Source organism: Sinocyclocheilus grahami, unplaced genomic scaffold (assembly GCF_001515645.1).
Source record: "Sinocyclocheilus grahami isolate Dianchi unplaced genomic scaffold, SAMN03320097.WGS_v1.1 scaffold32.1, whole genome shotgun sequence".
NCBI lineage: Eukaryota > Metazoa > Chordata > Actinopteri > Cypriniformes > Cyprinidae > Sinocyclocheilus > Sinocyclocheilus grahami.
The window spans coordinates 2,554,677-2,574,845 of record NW_015505211.1 but is presented as its reverse complement, the minus strand read 5'-3'; the positions used below and the strand labels follow the sequence as shown (position 1 = coordinate 2,574,845).

The 20,169-nt window shown below is 37.4% G+C and overlaps 1 protein-coding gene across 7 annotated transcripts in view; it reads left to right on the top strand.

Moving 5' to 3' along the window:
- The window catches only part of LOC107577175 (roundabout homolog 2-like), a 78,122-nt gene that overhangs the window by 40,425 nt on the left and 17,528 nt on the right, over positions 1-20,169 (top strand). For 4 of the 7 annotated variants that reach the window (XM_016263295.1, XM_016263316.1, XM_016263284.1 and 1 more), the window contains exons 7-10: positions 1,702-1,713; positions 10,072-10,196; positions 13,118-13,289; positions 17,936-18,141. In XM_016263295.1, coding sequence (XP_016118781.1) covers positions 1,702-1,713; positions 10,072-10,196; positions 13,118-13,289; positions 17,936-18,141 — 515 coding nt within the window. The remainder of the gene's footprint in view (positions 1-1,701; positions 1,714-10,071; positions 10,197-13,117; positions 13,290-17,935; positions 18,142-20,169) is intronic. The other 3 variants (XM_016263310.1, XM_016263302.1, XM_016263291.1) reach the window with 1 other exon arrangement.

Genomic DNA, 20,169 nt, shown 5'->3' with positions numbered 1-20,169 from the left:
TCATGTAGAAACAACCAAAATGGCTGTATAATTGAGTTGAAAGTTGAAAGTACTTACAAACATCTACATTTTTATTGTAACCAGTGTTGCTTATTGTGTGCTTTGATCTTCAGGATTTTGTAAAAAATAATAGATTGCAAATATAATGTCAAATAAAAAATTAAATTATTGTATTATATGTATTATATATGATATTATATTTAAGTATTTTAGTAAGTATTATACACTGAACAAAATTATAAACGCAACACTTTTGTTTTTGCCTGTGGCCTGTGGAATGTTGGTCCACTCCTCTTCAATGGCTGTGTGAAGTTGCTGGATATTGGCAGGAACTTCAACACGCTGTTGTATACGCCTATCCAGAGCATCCCAAACATGATGGATGACATGTCCGGTGAGTATGCTGGCCATGCAAGAACTGGGATGTTTTCAGCTTCCAGGAATTGTGTACAGATCCTTGCAACATGGGGCCGTGCATTATCATGCTACAACATGAGGTGATGGTCGTGGATGAATGGCACAACAATGGGCCTCAGGATCTCGTCACGGTATGTCTGTGCATTCAAAATGCCATCAATAAAATGCCATTGAATGTGAGCATTTGCCCACTCAAGTCGGTTACGACGATGAACTGCAGTCAGGTCGAGACCCCGATGAGGACGACGAACATGCAGATGAGCGGTTTCTGACAGTTTGTGCAGAAATTCTTTGGTTATACAAACCGATTGTAGGCAGCAGCTGTCCGGGTGGCTGGTCTCAGACGATCTTGGAGGTGAAGATGCTGAATGTGGAGGTCCTGGGCTGGTGTGGTTACGGTTGAGAGGCCGGTTGGATGTACTGCCAAATTCTCTGAAACGCCGTTGGAGACGGCTTATGGTAGAGAAATGAACATTCAATTCACGGGCAACAGCTCTGGTGGACATTCCTGCAGTCAGCATGCCAATTGCGCGCTCCCTCAAAACTTGCGACATCTGTGGCATTGTTCTGTGTGATAAAACTGCACATTTTAGAGTGGCCTTTTATTGTGGCCAGCCTAAGGCACACCTGTGCAATAATCATGCTGTCTAATCAGCATCTTGATATGCCACACCTGTGAGGTGGATGGATTATCTCGGTAAAGGAGAAGTGCTCACTAACACAGATTTAGACAGATCTGTGAACAATATTTGAGAGAAATAGGCCTTTTGTGTACATAGAAAAAGTCTTAGATCTTTGAGTTCAGCTCATGACAAATGGGGGCAAAAACAAAAGTGTTGCGTTTATAATTTTGTTCAGTGTATTAACATATGAAAGTATTTATAATAAGTATTATGTTTATATATGGAAGTGTTTTTAAAAATTAAACATATTCCATCAACCACAAAAGTGCACATGCATAGCGTTATGAGTGTTGTCATAGAAACAAATATTTTTGTGAGTCCAAGGATGTCAACAGCTCAGAGTCATCTTGTAATTATGGTAATTCCAACATGACATGGACGAAACATCATTTAGTTTCTCCCATCACTTCCTCCTCATCTCCTTTTCCTGTCACTGCCTCCTGTTGTTGTTTCATCCCACTTGAGTTTCATTAATCAGTCAGACTATTTTTTTCTTTCATGTTCTAAATACAAAACAAAATCCAACTTTCCAGTCCACTCATCTCATTTTTATCCATTTTTTTTGTCTCTCTCTCTCTCTCCACCCTCACCTCCATTATAGTGGGCCCATCTCGTAAGTACCATTCCATTTCATTTCTCCGCATGCGTGTGGTTGTGCGTCACATGTTTTGGAGGCTGTGATTGCTTGTGACAGGGTTAAGACCCTGCGCTGGCCATTAATTTGTGCCTAAGTATTCTACTTAAAGGGACGGTTCACAAATATGAAAATTGTTATTTATTCACCCTCATGTCATCATGTCATGTCCTTCTTCTGCAAAACACAAAAGAAGGCATTTTGAAAAAACTGTTTTTGTCCATTAAGTGAAAATCAATGTGGTCCAAAACAACACTGAACCCTATTGGGAACCCTATTGAACTATCCCTCTACATACAGAAGTAATGAGTGTCTATTCTAGTGCAGCTCATTAACTCAGATACGCTGAGCAGTGATACTGGTTTTCAAATGATATAGAAAATGCAGATATTTGAAACTTCAGAGGCTTTTTGAAGTGTGACTGTCTTTTGACTGCTCTTGATGTTCTTTACTGAGGAGAGTTACAAATTCATTATCTAGCGCAGTGCAGGAGTGACCTCTGTCCTTTCACTCCAGACTATGAGAAAAGCGTGATCAAATTACAGAGACACTGAATAAGAGGTCGTCTGCTCCAAAGCTTGAACATTACCGCTGTAGTGCCCATAATGCATCAGTGGATGTGAGGTCTAGAAGATCTGAGGGATCTGGAACTGATTTTTTTCCGCAATGGTTTTGTGCTGTGTGGGCCGGTCAGTTAGTTAAAACAACTCCATATTGTCAGCAGAAACCTCTTGGGTTTGGCTTTGAAGCCCTGCGGAGTCACCAAGCCTACAATCGTTTTACCCTTAAAAGTGTTCATAAATAGCATAAAATAAACACTCTCACTTTTGGCTTTTTTAGAAATCAAATTTTATACCACTTACTTTGTTTTTCTTGCGAGAGCTGTATTTAACTTAAGGCACAATGAGGAGTACATGTGACCGAGAAGTAATGACCAGATATGTTATTTCTGTCAAGGAAAAACACTGCTTTTTCACAAGTGGGAACAACTATATCTGATGCTGACGGAGCACTTCAGTGTTAGCCAGACAGACCGACAGACAGACAGACAGAATGAAAGAAAGAACATGTTTTCAGAGGCAAGCAAGGGCGTACTACTCTTTTTTTTAAAGGGGGTAAAAGGAAACCGTTCCCTGCAGGGTGGTAGTTTTCATACAACCCGACTTGAGTCTTTGGTGCTTTTATTTTCCCTTTTGTTAGTTGTGTCTTGGATGAGTTACATTTAAATGGAAGTTTGGGAAATTTACTTTTAGAGCTACTCAAACAGTTTTTGTGGTATTTTTTTGTTTAGCCTGACAAAGAATATCATACAAAACCTAGTGAGCTGCCCACCTAGGCAACATTTTTAGGCAAAGAAGTCAATGTCAAAGCTGTTGCAAACAGTACCTAAAGGAAAATTGTATTGCTCAGAGATTTGTTATAAATAGCTCAAGGCAAGTCTTTAAAAAATAAAAAACATATTTCCAGTTTTAGGAAGATTCTCTGTAGAATTTGATGATTTGGTAACACTTTAGTATAGGGACCAATTCTCACTATTAAAGGGGTCATCCATCATGTCTTTTATGCTTACGAAGGCTGCATTTATTTGAGCAAAAATACAGTAAAAATAGTAGTTTAGAATTGAATGCTATTATTATAATTATAATATTATAATTATTATAATTTGAGTTGGCTTTGCTGTTTCCTATTTTAATATATATTAAAATGTAATTTATTAATTTTTTAGGAAATGCTGAATTTTCAGCAGCAGTTACTCCATACTTCAGTGTTACATGATCCTTCAGAGATCATTTTAATATGCTGATTTGGTGCTCAAATAACAATTCTTATTATTATCAATGTTGAAAATATTGATAAATGCTGTTTAATAGTTTTGTGGAAACTGTGATACATTTATTCATTAATAAATATAATAGAAAGAATTTATATGAAATATAATTTTTTTGCATCAATGTAAAAGTCTTTCACTTTTGATCAATTTAACATGTCCTTGCTTTAAAAAAGTATTAATTTCTTAAAAACAAGTATTAATTTCTTCTGAACATTAGTGTACAAGGCAATCCCAGAAAGCATTGTAATTAGCCTTTTCAAGTGTATTTTATTCAGTACTGGAAAATATCAATACAAAAGAGGTTATCTAATTGAAAATAAAATACTTAATATTTGTGTCTATGCAATTTCTTTGTGCCTATCAGAGCATCAAGTTGTTAGCAACATGCTAGACTATTGAAATCAACTTGAGTTTTTCACATTCTTAAAAGTAGATGCCTATGTAGACAGTGAAAAGCTAGATTTTGGGTTTTGCAACAGTTATAAAATTAACTTAGTTTTAGGCTTCTAAGCCAGATAAGTATGTCAGAACATTCTGTATTCAGTTGAAAAGCCAGACGTTTAATACACACTGGGTTAGATTAGTTAGACTCTGTACGAGGGAGAAACAGGAAGAGATTCTGTCTTCTTTCCACTGAAGATGATGGATTCGTTTCATCATTTGCACAGCGTCATGAAATAATCCACGGCATGTTTCCTCAACTGCCCTCTTCATTTGCATGTCTAAGAGCTGAGACAATAAATATGAAATAAACCCATGTAGCAGTGATTTACACCAGATTAATCCCAATGCACTGAGGCGCTTCTCCAACTGTGCTCATTTTAAGCTGTCCTAAAAAAAAGTGGGTCCTATTCCAAACTCTGACAGGACTGATCTTAGCCCATGCATATTACTGTATCCTCAAGGGGGAGTATTTAAAACAGCACAAGCTCTCTGAGAAACCACATTTATGCAGATGACGCTCTCGTTTTGATTATGCAGTAAATATACAGCGTATGAATTTGGCAGGTATTGCCGGACAGAAACGGCTGCTCAGCTAGGCATTGAAAACATATGCCCTGTATTGGTGTAGATAACCTGCAATGCTGTAAAGCGTTTAATCGGTTACACTCTAAAGACTGTATTAATTGCGTGTAGGGGGGTTTAATTGCAGCGCTGAGCACTGAAGCATGGCCCTTCCACACTTTCTGTCTGCTTCACTGTTCGACGCTGACAACTGCCTGTCATGGCAAGTCCCTCTGGGGATAGACGCAATGTTTGAAGACACGTTTTGTTGGCGATGAATCTGCTTATGAGTTTGTGGCTGTGTATTCACTAACCACTAACTCTCCCAGAGGGAGCGTGAAGGTGTCGGATCCTTGCGCGTGTTGTGGTCCATCTTGGGAGGAAATGAAGTTCCATGAATAATTTTTAGCTTCAGCACTTTTGTTTAGCCTATGTGAGTGGCTGACACTTTTGACCTGTCACTAGCCAGCCAGCCAGTGTGGCACCTTCACAGCTCTGTCTACTGCTATTCTGTTAAATACACCATCTGTGATACTTCGAGGAAGAGATGTCCAGAAAGACTTATAGATATCTTAACAGATGGCATTCTATCTATAATTTGGAATAGTTGTAGTTGATTTTATGGCTGAGCAGTTATGTTTTTTCTCTCCCTATCTAACTTTAGAAGATAAATGAATGTTTATCCCTGATAATAATTTAATAATAAAATAAAGTTAGTATTACTAGTATTATTATTATAGTAGCAGTAGTAAATATTTGTTTATGTTATTGTTTCTATCATCTGTGCCATTTTGAAGAAGAGACTTAAACTAGGAAATCACAGTTGACTTTATGAATTTTTATCCCTGGCAATAATATTAACAACAACCAATTTTATAAATATTATTTTGTTAACATTATTATTTTTGTAACATTATTTTGTTATTATTATTATTATCATTACACTTTTGATCAATTTATTGTGCCCTTACTTAAAGTATTAATTTCTGTGTATTTTATTCAGTACTTGAAAATATCAATATTTTTTTTTATTTAACTGAAAATATGGTACTTCTATTAGTAGTAGTAGTAGTAATAGTTGTAGCATTGTTGTTTTATATATATAGAGAGAGAGAGAGAGAGAGCGAGCAGAGCCCTGACTTAAACCCAATTGAGCATCTCTGGAGAGACCTAAAAATGGCTGTTCACCAACGTTTACCATCCAACCTGACCGAACTGGAGAGGATCTGCAAGGAGGGATGGCAGAGGATCCCCAAATCCAGGTGTGACAAACTTGTTGCATCTTTCCCAAAAAGACTCATGGCTGTATTAGATCAAAAGGGTGCTTCTACTAAATACTGAGCAAAGGGTCTGAATACTTAGGACCATGTGATATTTCAGTTTTTCTTTTTTAATAAATCTGCAAAAATGTCAACAATTCTGTGTTTTTCTGTCAATATGGGGAAAAAAAATGTACTTAAATGATTTTAGCAAATGGCTGCAATATAACAAAGAGTGAAAAATTTAAGAGGGTCTGAATACTTTCCGTACCCACTGTATATATATATATATATTCATTTGCAAAGTTATTATTTTTATTATATTATATATATTATTTGGCCCATATTTCAAAGAGCTGGCATTCTCATCCACTTGATTTGTCTTTGAAAAGCGTGGCCTTTTTGGTGGTGGTAGAGGTATTATGTATATTTTTAAATCCTTTCCCTAAATCTTCTCCCTGTCATACCACATTAGCATGCATATGACACCTCCATTCTCTCAAAACTCCATGCTGTTTCTGTAATGTTGTTTTAACTGGTAATTATTTAACACAGCCTAAGGCACATTCTGTTAGTTGCTTTCACTTCTTGTTGCTACATATTTTTAGAGTGAAATCCCTTGAGACAGCGTGTGTTTCAGTAACATCTCATTTCCCCCATATATATTCACAGTCATATATATTCATTTTTGTATATTTTGAGAGAGAAGTATTACATATCATTAAGTCAATATTTCAGTCCTTGCTTCAGCCCAGGTTAGAAATACAGTCAATAATGCAAAGGGAATTGGAAATTGGTATCATTACCTCTCCAGTTTGCTTTGAGGTCTCTCTATACTAGTGTCCCAAATTATAGCGACAAGGGATGTGTTTCAGATATGACCTCCAGGGTCAGCGATATGGCTCCTGCTTGACCTCTGAACAGCAACCTCAATGACCTCTGTGGCCAGGCTCCCTATTGGGCCTTGTTCTGTTTCAACATGCCTGTCGCCTCCAAGCTGTGATGCAACCTACGTTCAACGACAGAGTCTACGAGAAAAAGCCAGCAGGCAGGCAGGGAGCCAATCAGAAAATTGATCTGAGACAGCTGCATTGATGCAGATTGCATCTTTTGGATTGTATTTAACTTTTGTAATGAAAGAGACAAAAAGAAATAGAATAAGGAGAGACTAAGCCAGTGGGGTGGGGTGAAATAAAAGAGTGATTGAGGTTGATCGTGAGACAAATAGAGTTCAGTTTGTTAGGCGCATTAGTAGGGAAGGTACAAACGCTATCAACCCTTCAGCTTGATGAATTAGTGGGAAATTTAAGGTGAGCTAAAGGAGAAAGACCTTCTTGAGTATAAATGCGTGTTGTCAGAGCTGACGCGTCACTCTAATCGTGTGTGAAATGCACAGGAGTGGGAAGGAGGATGAGAAATCAATTAGCCGGTGAAGGTTAAAGGTGACAGCATTGCACATTCACAGGCATCTGATAAAGGGCAATAGCACGGAAATAATCAATACCCATCAGCCCAGCCCAGCTCCAACAACTGAAGGCTGATCATCAGTTTAGTCTATATTCCACCGTCGACGCTAAAATTCCAAACCCCATCTATCATGTAGCATCCTCTACTAATATGGGAACTAATATTCCTAAAGTATCAGGGTTGGGCACAATTCAAAACAGAAGAATTGGCTTCCTTTCAATCGATGAGTGAGAATTTGAATTGAAATGGCCACACCTCACAGGAAGTTGAATTGAAATGACAGGAAGTGGAATATACTGAACATCCATCCATCCATCCGCAAAAAAAGACAGATAAGTGGGAAAAATATGCAAGACTACATATTTTTGAGTACAAATCGACTAGTAAGTCTTAACTCTTCTGGGTTCATTTGACCTCATTCAGGCACATTTCTTGTGTATGAAAACAGATATTCAGAACGAAACTGAACACAGGTCTCAAGCAACATTCAGGGATCAACGCTAAGGATTTTTTCTACTGGCCCTTGTCAACATTTTCATTGGCCCTGCCACAAAAATAAAATAGTTGCTGTTATCATTGTTTTTGATATGTTATCTTGTATTCTAAGAAATAAGCTTATATGACACCAATATTTTAGATACCATTTAGATTTTACAATTCTCTATTTCAATTTCGATACCACAGCAAAAATCCCTAGCCAAAAATAAACATAAATATAAAGTTTAAACATTATTAAAGACAAGTGACAGCCAGTAAATAAGAACAAATGAACAAATTACAAGTAATAGTATAATTAAATATAGGCCTATAGCCCAAAAATAGAAATGAAAGGATGCTTTAGGTTTTTATGTTTGTAGATGTCCAGGTACAGAAATTGAAAAATCACATATAAAATAACATTAGCATATTCTTCGCTCTGTACTGCACATTGATTTTTCATAGCCATTTGAAATTAGAGGCAACCACTGCATTTTAATCATGAATTGAAAAAAAGTGCAATGTTTGATTTATATTAGACTGTATAATTTGACTGTCTGTAATATTAATCTGAAGCAAAAACAGAATAACCTGACTTTAGCTTGTGAAATTATGCTTCATAAAACATCTGTATGAAACAAAAACAGCAGGTGGGCTGAATGAGACGCAGATTCACTCTCTGACAGCAGGTGGCGCTTATGGTACAGTAATACAGCGTTTCCTTGGTTAGCTGCGCTGGCGTATTAACACTAATTTAAATGCATCTCATTAAATGCATTCAATATAGATTAATCATTGTTAAAGCTACAAAGTTACTTGCCAGGACGGGTATTTTGACATACTTTTGTTTTGTATGTATTTGCCCGTTCAGGCAACTCGCGCATGGCTGTGTTCTGTGTGAAGTGAGTACTGAAAGGAGTTGTCTTCCGCACCCAAATGCTTTTTAATCGCGTTTTAATCGCGTACTTTTTCAATTAACAAGTCTTAAAAACAAATGCAAATGATAAAATGTCGTGACGACGCTGCAGTGGCCCAATCGGGCAAGTGACAAATCTACTGTCCCGAACGTCGTTCACGCTGGCCCCGGGGCGTCGGGCAGTGCTTATTGTCGAGCCCTGAACATTTTAAAAATTGCATTATTTTTAACACATTTCAATTGGATTTAAGTGATTTAATTCAGTATACACACACACACACAAAATGTGTTGGTTCTGGGTTGGAACTGTTCAAGGCCTTGTGATGTTGCTGGGTAGATAGATGGCTGCAGGGCAGATAAGACCAGCAGATTAGCATCCATCACGAACAACCATTGATCAAACTCACACTAAAGGCAAGAACCAAGCAGCCGCAGCAGAAAAAAAGCCAACAAGGTCTCATCAAAGAGATTGAGAAAGAGAAAGTGAACGAGATGGAGGAATGGATCCACTGAGAGATAGATGAGACAAACCCATTGGCCACCCAATGATGCTCTTGGGAGTTTGAGAGGTCCTCATTTATATCCAGACCCTCATTAATGAACAGAAAATGTACATTAGGCGAAAGAGGCCAGATTACTAATATATAAATGTATATTTGCTCTCGATACGCCTGCATATCCCCCACAAGATAAGGGCTCTTCAGCACTGCATCAGATGTGCTATCATGTTCTTTAAATTATCTCTGCAGGCACAGAGAAGAAAAAACTTTAATAATAATTAAGCTCTTTATATCCATCTCTCTGCTCAGAAAGACCAGCACTGAAACCTCAGCCTTCAGTAGTTATATGTATTTGGTTATAGCCCTACTTGAGTTTTCAAAAGCCCTGCTTTGTGTCAAAGCAGTCCTAAAATGTGATGTGGATTAGTTTTGGTCATGCTTTTCAGAGCAAATCCTGACTGTTTATGGGTAAAGGTGTTCAGTGTTGGTTTTGTTACATATTTTCAGCTAAATATAGTGAGGGTTACTGCATGACCTCACTAGACTTCATAGCTCCAGAGTGCTGTTTGCATAGTAAAGACACTCTACACTAACCTTATCTTCTTGTGCAGAACTGGTACCAGAATGTGGCACTATGTACAATATCAGCTATGATAGCTTTACTGCATGCCATCAGCAGTACTAACACACTCACAGTTCTTCTCCTTGGGAGACTCAAGTTTAGACTAAACAAAACTGCCAGACTGTGTAACTGTAGGATTGTCTCACATTGGAGGAGTTATATAGATAGCAGAACATTCCAGAAGCTCATATAGGCCCTATAGGGTCTTGATTTGTTGTGTGTGGATCTGCAGCTTCATAAGTTTCTTTTCTCCTCTTCAGTTCCTCCTCAGATCGTGGTGCGTCCGCGGGATCAGATCTCTGCCCAAGGCCGTACTGTCACTTTTCTTTGTGGAACGAAGGGAAATCCCCCTCCCGCTGTGTTCTGGCAGAAAGAAGGCAGTCAGGTAAGAGACAGCAGTACACAGATGCACGCCGGGGAACCCTTACAGTCAGTGTCAAAACACGTCACGGTATCTGCCGAATACTTTCGGTTGAAACTCTAGGGTAGTGACTAAATATATTAGTAAAAAAAAAAACAAAGTATTGTTTTGAAAGAAATCAAAGACTAAAAGACTAAATTGAATCTCTTACTGATGGGTTTGGCCATGCTGAAATTCATAGAAAACGGAGTGTGAAAATTCAAATAAAAAATAAATATAGAATAAAGAATAAAGTCTAGCTTACGGTTGTTTTTAACGTGGGCTCAAAATATTTTGACACTTAAGCTACAATATTTAAATGAAATTATAAAAATTAATAAGATAGTAGATAGTGTAAAGAAAAAAATCCAAACATCCATTAAAAATCATCTTGAGACCAGTTGGTTAAATACTGTTTCAAAAGTGTAATGCGATCGCTTTTTTTATTTTTTTTGCTACCTTTTTTTTTGTAATGCTAATACTTTTTTTTTAATGTGTGACCAGACTGTCCAAATTCTTTTTGAGGTCACTCGATATGTATTATTATGCAAGATGTTAGCACACTGTGGATCTGTGAGTGACACTTCTAAGATTGTGAGTGGGAAGGCAAGTCTAGTGCCCATATAGGCTGGGAATCTGATGGATTTATTTTTCATTATTCAGCTGATCTCACCTGGAGAATGAGTTTCTCGAGAAGCACTTTTGCTCTGAAAACAAATGTCTGACTGTCTGTCTTTAAATCATGAGTATTGTCACTTGTAATTATATGTTTGCTGACATGACAGCAAACATATAATTTCAAGTGACAGTACATACAATGTATCTGACAGCTGATCATGCATAACTAAACTCGAATCAGTGTTGTGTGTGTTTATGAAATCTGTATGTACAGTAGGTGAATCTCATGAAATGTCCAGGTCATTTGCCTGGGTCATAAAAAACAAATGTATTTTTTTTTTGTTCAGTGTAACATTATAAGAAGCAAGAAGAACTACAGTTTTTTTTTCAAAGGGTTTCAGAGTCAGACAAAGAGAAAGAAATAGAGAGAGGATGCCTTGCAGCCAGTTTAGATACTGGTGACAGGCCATTCACCGGGTTAGAAGAAACTCTGGGATTTCTGGAGGAGCTTGTTCATATTCGTGTCTCCTCATTGGGTCAGAGGAGGATAGAAGATGTCCCTGGGCCCAGCTAGATAACACACTCATGTCCCTATTAATAAAGCACAGCCGAAGAAATGAAGATATAAGCCTCTGGTTGTTCTAAAGCACTTGGAGGAAGGAAGCCAGTTCCCATATCCCTCCCTCCATCCTTTCTTATATCCCTTCATCCTTCTTTTTTTTGTGTGTCATAGGCCAGAGGTGATCAAATATCCACTGTACGCCAGACCATGAACTCTTCTCCGGTTAATCTCTCGTCTATTCTTTGTTTTTCTGTGTGTGCATGTGTGGCCGATCTTTGAGGTCAGTGGATATAGAACAGAACTGAGGATGAGGGTGAGTCCAGTCAGAGCCAGAGGGCTGGGGTGAGGGGGTCACTGGATTATCCCCAAAAATGAAACAGTGACACACACACTGCCAAATAAGAACAATAGGGCAGCTGTCAGTGTTGCAGCCTCATGCTAAAGGAGGAAGACTCCTTAAAATCCTTCGGCCTTGTCTTTTGTGTATCTGGCATTCTTCCTGACCCCCCTCTCTAAAACACCAGCTGAGATATTGCAGCTATTGTTTGGCCCATTTGTGGACGTGAATCTCAGCAGTCAACTAAATTTATACCCGAGTATCACATTGAATGCATAGTGATGTTCTATTCAATTCCATTCATCAGTTATATCAGCAGACTGATTATCCCATATCCTTTTTTAATATATTTGTAGTTTGTATCAGTCACGAACAGTAAAGCAATATGCCACAAGAGGCTGCATGTTTAAAGTATTTTACTGTGGTTAAGGGTGTTGAACATGGTAAAATCATGTTTGCTCACAGGCTAGAGTGAATTATTTGATTTAATAAAACAACAGCAGTAAAATGTTTATATGATAAAAGTGAATAAATATTGGTTATCATATTTCATATGGTGAAAATAAAACACATTTAAATAAATAAAAAATACAGTGTGTAATGAGTTATTGTTTTTATAAGATAACGGTAATAAAATGTTTATAAGTGAATACATACTTGCAGCGTTGAGCAATGCAGTGCTGAAATTTGCGTGCTCACGAATCCTCTCATTATAACACACAAATTGTAGACATTATGAAAGATTCATTATGCATATATTTATTGTGTTATAACAGAGATTTGTGAGATTGCGATGAACTGAGATGTCTTTTAGAGATTATAAATGCAGCGCTCTTTATTGGCATTCTGCCAAATAAAACTAGCAAGCGGCTTTTTAACAAAAGAACAGTGTTCTGTGAATGTTGATGCTTTAATAACAAATATTTATCGGGAGCGTGTATGCTGGGATTTCATAAATTTCATGGAGAAAAAAAGTAACGTAACTAGTAATGTAACTAATTACTAATTACTTTTGAAATAAAGTAATCATAACAGTAACGTGATTACTATTAAAAGGAGTAATCAGTAATCAGTAATTTGATTACATTTTCAGAGTAACTTGCCCAACACTGTTTATAGTTGATGCATTAGTATAGAGTTTAACTGACGTATGCTGGCGTTTTATCTGCTATTCAAATGACTTGTCCAATCAGATTTAGGTGGGACTGTGATTATTTTTTGGTAAAAAAGAAAACAATGAATACATTTTATATTGGTCTTTTGTGAGTTCATCTATTTCTGAGTTATCTATCTGAGCTATATAGCTAAAAATCATCAACTTTAAATGTGATTTATCATGTTTAGTCTTTTTGTTATTGTTGTTTTAACAGTATTTGTTGATTTGAACAGGTCCTGCTGTTTCCCAGTCAGCCACCTTCACAGTCAGGCCGTTTTTCCGTGTCGTTAAGCGGAGAGCTGACCATTACAGATGTGCACAGCGAGGATTCTGGGTACTACATCTGTCAGGCCATCAGTGTGGCAGGCAGCATCTTGACCAAAGCCCTGCTTGAGGTGGAAAGCAGTGAGTAAATTCTTTAAACTAGCTTTGGACACACACACACATACAGTTGCTCTTTCATATACCCCCACCAGCTACATCAAACACCGGCGGTTGGCGTTTATTGATATTTTAATATCAATCTAACTACATTAAAGGTCCAGAACTGTACATGTAATTGAATTGCTTGTGTGAGGCCTTATAACAAAGATTTTTTGTTTGCGTTTGAACAAATTGCCGCTTCGCCCACCGTAGCCTTTTTGCTCTAAACCAAAATAAATTAAAAAGTCTTCAAAGCCGCCCCAAATTAAAATTTCTGAGTTCTACAAATGGGAGAACAGCAGGAAGCTCTGGAGACGTAATCAGAAAGGACAGGGCACAATCGAGCTATGCAAATAACCCCAGGAACATATGCCGCTTCTATCATGCTCCCTGGTAACAGGATAAACTGTGTTATGTGTACTTCACGTGTGTGCGCATGTACATGAAAAACCTTCGCCAAGAGTCCAATATCTGCTGTAGGTTTGCTAAAAAAAAAAATCTGACTTATGAAATATAATCACATTTCCCAGAAACCCTTGTGCCTGTAGTGGCCTCTAAGGATGAAGACCCTGGCATGTTGGCATCATCTGATTGATGTTTGCTGTAATGTTCTTACATGATACACAATGAAATGATCTATGGAAGACATGTGCGGCACAGGGTCACTGCTCCCAAGGACGTGGTACTCGTGCCTATGAATTTCACATCATGTAGAAACACAACCCAGTTTTGTTTGAGCGATACGTCCCTCGTCTTCTTTCTGACCTTATGGTCTTTTTTTTTTCTTACCGCAGTGGAAGGAAAATGTCAGAGATGCAGGCTGCCTTTCCCGGGTCCTTGTTTTTCCAAATGAAGATGCTAAAGTAACCGAATTGTCAATTATTTATCTATGGACTTTTCTCCTCGCTTAGGTCAACAGACAGTAGGTTTTTCAGTTCTAGACAAACAAATAATAAATTATTCATGGAAACACGGCGGTGTTTAAATTGTAGAAGAACACAGGCTACTGTAATTATTCTAGAGTGCCGTGTTGAAAAGCATTATCGTGCATTTTACATGCTATATTGCCACATACCTTTCAGCCTGAAAAATATTTACAACTACTTGTGTGGAAAAGTGCAGTAAAATGCCTTTTTTTTTCATTCAATGCTGTTACATACATTAGAGGTATATGTACATGGTCACATAAATATGATCATTAATGTAGACTGTGGAAATAATCTTACATAAATTACAGTTTCTTTATAGCTTTACATGATTTTATGCTTTCATTTAAAAAAAAAAAAGTATTTAAAAATATATTTTTAAGCTATTTCAAACCATTACACTACCATACCAAGCTTTGGTCTGGTAAAATTTTTTTCATGTTTGTGAGAGAAGGCTGCATTTATTTGGTTGAAAATACATTAAAAACAGTTCTATTGTATCATTGTAAAATATTACAATTTAAAATAACTGGTTTCTGTTAAATTCAGCATCATTACTCCAGTCTTCAGTGTCATATGGTCCTTCAGAAATGTTTCTAATTATGCTAATTTGCTGCTCAAGAAACATTTCTTATTATTATCAATGTTGAAAACAGATTTGCTGCTTAATATTTATGTTGAAATTTTCCCAGCAGTAGAAAATATCAGAAAATATATATATTTTTTGTCAGTAGAAAATATCAGTTTACATTTCCAAACATTCCTTTTGCCATTAATTGTAATAATACAGTGAGATTTTTTTACATGAAGGATTACAAGAAGAAACAGAAAAACGGAGGCAGACTAAATCCAGAAGAACTGTGGCAATGTCTCCAAGATGCTTGAAGAAACCTTCCTACAAAGCTTCAGTACTGTGAAAAGTTTTAGGCACTTGTGTAAAAATGCTGTAAAATGAGGATGCTTTTAAAAATAATGTCATAAATAGATTTTATTTATCAATTAACTAAATCAAATCAACATTTGTTGCGACCACCCTTTTTGTTTAAAACAGCTTTTGTCCAAGGTACACTTGCACATAGGTAGGTTTCTTGAAGTGTCCTGGAGATGTTACCACAGTTCTTCTGGATTTAGTCTGTCTCTGTTTTTTTCTGATTCTTCATGTAATCCCAGACGGACTGGATGATGGTGAGATCAGATCTCTGTGTGCAGCACTGGCTGTTGTCAGACTCCTTGTGCATACAAAAATCTCACTGGATTATTACTTTACTCCTATTAGTACTTTTGTACAGTACAATGTGTGTGTGTGTGTGTGTGTGTGTGTGTGTGTACAGTACAATGTGTGTGTGTGTGTGTGTGTGTATATATATATATATATATATATATATATATATATACATATAATGTTTTTAAGTCTGAGACATTAAGTAGGAATATACCACATCCAGCTTTGAATGGAGCACAGCATTAGTCTGAACACCTCCACCACTGATGATTTCCTAAAAACTGCATAATCTTCTTGGGGAAATGTTGTGTATTTAATACCATACAGCTTTAGAGTAGATCCATCTTTACCAGTTATTGACCCATAAATGTTGTACAGCAAGCTTAAAAGCACAGAATAATTTTATTAGGGGTGCTCCGATTGATCGGCTACCGATCATTATCGGCCGATAATCACGTTGGTATGATAGATCTGCGATCTCTAAAAGGTCGATCTCAAAAAAATGATCTCAAGCTATTTCTGCTGCCGTGAGAGGTTTGGCACGACATGCAGCATGTCTCAGTCTCTGTCCGGCGTGGGTGAAATAATTATAATGCTGAAGATGAGGTACTCTTCAATAAGTTCAATATTTCTTCATTAAATAACTTACAAAGTAATTTGAAAACCTTGTGTGAGACGTAATTTCACAAACAGCATGAGTGAATCACCGCGCGCTCTCTCTTTCTCTCTCAAAACATGCAAATGGCTTCAAATCACCACACATCGCGTCTGTCTATAAGCGAGCTGCACAGTTGACACAGGAATTGTCACTTGCACAATCGAGGCAGTGTCACATCGTCACTAAAGTTTATACAAGTAAAGTAAAGTTTTTGCATTACTTTTTAATTCTTGCCAGTTTAACCATTCAGCTCTCGCGCGCTCTCCTGTAGACCGTGTGCTCATGCACACTTGCAGCGCACACACATAATGCCAGGTTCACATAACTCTGTTTGCAGCACAGTTTGCAGAAGTATTAAAGCATTCACACTGCACACGGCAGTGCGTTCAGGAGCGGCGTGTCTGCAGCAGTGCAGAGATCGTTTCCGCACCGAGTCTATTTTTGCTGTGATACAAGCACTGAATTAAAGTGACGGCACATTGTTTGCAGTACATATGAAAACGAAAATTTAGCAATTGCACCATAAATGCATTTAATTAAAGTATACTGTCTTTCACAGTCAACACATATGGCTTGTTGGCTAGTTTTAAAGGAAAAGAGCACTTTTAGATAAACTAGGCAATAATAGATGCACTCGTGGATGTAGGAAAACAAAGTTCTTTATGAACCGCAGGATTGCTTGTAATAAAGATTTCAGTGCAAAAGGAAAGGCAGTAGAGCTGACTATTTTTGTCAGTGGTAAGTTTGTGATAACGTAAGAAAAGTAGTTTAAATGTTTTGCCTCTTGCTTGAGCAACTTAATATATAAATCTAGAATTAAATGCAAAAGTAAAGAGCATTGAATGATGTGTTGCTCATATTTATAGTGTTTAAACATGTCTGTGAAAGATTGTATTACTATACTGTGTAAAAAACGAATTGCAATGCTGAAAACGCATTTTCAGTGACAATGTTTGGATTTTAAATCAAAATAATGTTATGATTATAATGTTGGAATAAGTGTGTTTGTGGTAAACAGCCACGGATCAGTAGCGGACTCCTGTGTGAAAGCTGCTTCCCCTCTCACAAGAGTCACCTCAGAGGGGAATTCCCCCCATTTTCAAAAATGAAATTCAGGCCCTGAATAAATGTCTAAAAATCCTGATTGAAGTATCACTATAAATAGTGATAAATGATAAAAAGAAGGCTTTAAAAAGATCGGTATCAGTGATCGGTATCGGCAGATACTGCTTTCTGTGATCAGCGATCGGTGATCGGCCTCAAAAATCATGATCGGAGCACCCCTAAATTGTATTATAACACAACGCAGCCTGCTAAAGGTGTTACAATGCAATTGGCTTAGTTCCACTATGCAATAACATTATACATTAATTTCAAAAAGAGTTTATAGCTGCACTACAACTCAATCAAATGACATCTGGAGGCCTGTGTCAATTAAAATCAGATGAATTGCTGATCTTTTCTGTTTGGCAGGCTGTAAGAGTGCGAAACATATGGCCAGTTAAATTCAGTGATTTACATTTTTGGTAAAAAAAATTTTTTTTAACTTTTGCTGAATGCATCGGTGCACAGATGAATTTAGCACTGGACGTTTTATACTTTTTTTTAGTTGCTGTATTTGTTTTTGTCATTATATGTCATATTGCAAAATGATATTGTATTTTACCATCATGTTACTCTCGGAATCTCAAAGAGCATAATTCATAATGTGTCTTTTTCAACAATCTCTTGTGTATTATTTGAACGAGGTGAGTGATATGGTGGTGTTACATGCAAATTTGGTTCTTGTGGCCCACGCCTCTCTCATTCGCTTCACCCTTAGCCCCATCCGACCGGATCCCTCCCATCATCCGCCAAGGACCGGCCAACCAGATGCTCGTTCCAGGCACCACCGCCCAATTGCAGTGCCACGTGATGGGCAACCCTCTTCCGAGCATCCAATGGGAGCGCGACGGCCAGAGAATCCTGGGCAATGACGAGCGTATTAGCCTAATGGAAAACGGCACTTTACAAATCACAGCCCTGCAGGTACTTCAGTCAAGATAGTTTTTAAGTGTGCTCATGAGGGTCTGTTTTTCATGGCTTTTATTTTCCAAAATGCTAATCCCCTGGGGATATTAACATATGTTTTTTTTTTTTTTCAACTCGATCCCTATTCATTGCATGTCGGCTCTCTTCATTGACAGATACCATATGCTATTATACGATATTCCATATGAACGGATTTCACTTGCCATGCATTTTCAGACACACCGATGTGACGTTTAGACACAGATGATTGCTGTAAAATGTAATTACTGCTATCAGATCAATGGCCGGGGCATAAAACGTGCAATTGAGTTTACAGCAAACAGGCAGGCTTAAATAGCAGATCGATTTTAATACTTGCTCCGCCGACGGTTTTGGGGTGACCCAACCACTCATGCGAGAGTTGTGCACTGTGATAAAACCGGTAATTATGATTGTAATGGGAGTGTGTGCTGTCGTTAGTGTTAGTGCATGCTAGCCTAATGGCCTCAGGGGTGTGTGCAATTGCAGGTTTCACCTGAGGTCGTGGCACCGCCGTGAACAGGCCTGATGTGTTAATTGATTGTGCCCGGGAATGATTAACAGTCACTCATGCCTTAATTAAATGCTCATTCTGGGATATAGAAAGGTAGGGAGGCTAGCAATCTCTATGTGCTACTCGCAGCAACCCTGTACTCTCTGTAATTTTTGCAACACTTTAAATGTGCCCTTGATATTCAGTACAGTGGCTTTGTGGACAGCTAGCACCAAAAAAATCTTGAGTTTTGTTTATTTGGCCTGTTAAGCGTTGCATGCTTTGTTCAGATGGGCATCTTTGGCTCTGGTGTTGGCCCCGTCTTCTCTGGTCTGGTGCCTCCGTTGGCCCCCTTTAGTCCACGATTACCCCGGCATGATGGGAGAGCACAAGGGGGCACGGAGACTTGGGGTTTGCACAGATGGTAGTGTGTGAGTGTGTGAGGGAAGGAGAGAGAAAGGGAGAGCGCTGTGAAAAGGTGCCATTATACCGGGAGAATCGCCAGAAACTGCCTGCTCTCAACTGTGCCAGGGAAGTGAGGAAAAAGAAATGTGAAAAAGAATGAGTGTGTGTGTGCGTGTGCGTGTTTGTCAGAGAAAAACTAATAGCTTGGAATAGTTCACCCCAAAATTCAGTGATTATTTATTCTCCAGCACATTGTTCCTGTAAAGCTGTATAGCTTTTTTGTTGTAAAGGGAGATTTTTTGAAGAATATTCTGGGTTAGTATTTTTAGTATAATGAAAAGTGAATGAGGATGGGGCTGTCAAGCTGCAAAATGACAAAAGAAAAACCATGAAAGCATATCATATGATTTGTGCACTGTATTTCAAGTCTTCTGAAGCCATATGATAGCTTTGTCTGAGGAACAGACCAGACCAGTGTTTTTTTTTTTAAATAATACTTTTATGCTATTTAGTATTTATTAATATTTTTATGAGCTTTTATTTGTTTTTGTTTTTTCCCGTTATTATTTTAATTTTAGTTTAGTAATTTTATGTGCTTTTGTTAGTTTTATTCTTTTTTTCCCCCCTAACTTTTTCATTTTAACTTATTTTTTATTTCAGTTGTAGGATGTGGCTCCTTTTAACTTTCTAATAATCAAAGAATCCTGAAAAAATTTATCTCGGTTTCCACAAAAATGTTAAGAAACAACTGTTTTCAACATTGATAATAATAAGAAATGTTTCTTGAGCACCAGATCAGCATATTAGAATGATTTCTGAAGGATCATGTGACACTGAAGACTGAAGTAATGGATGATGAAAATTCAGCTTCACTATCGCAAGAATAAAATACATTTTACGATATTTTAAAATAGAAAAAAATATATTTTAAATTATAATAATATAGTAGTGTATATTAGTGTGGTAGTAATGGTTTACTGCACATGAGATTTGACTATTGATCTGACAATTGATTTCAATGGAATTTGCTGTTAGCATGTTGCTAAACTAATTATGCGATATTCTAATAAGCACAAAAATATATAATGCACACCAATATTGAATAAAAC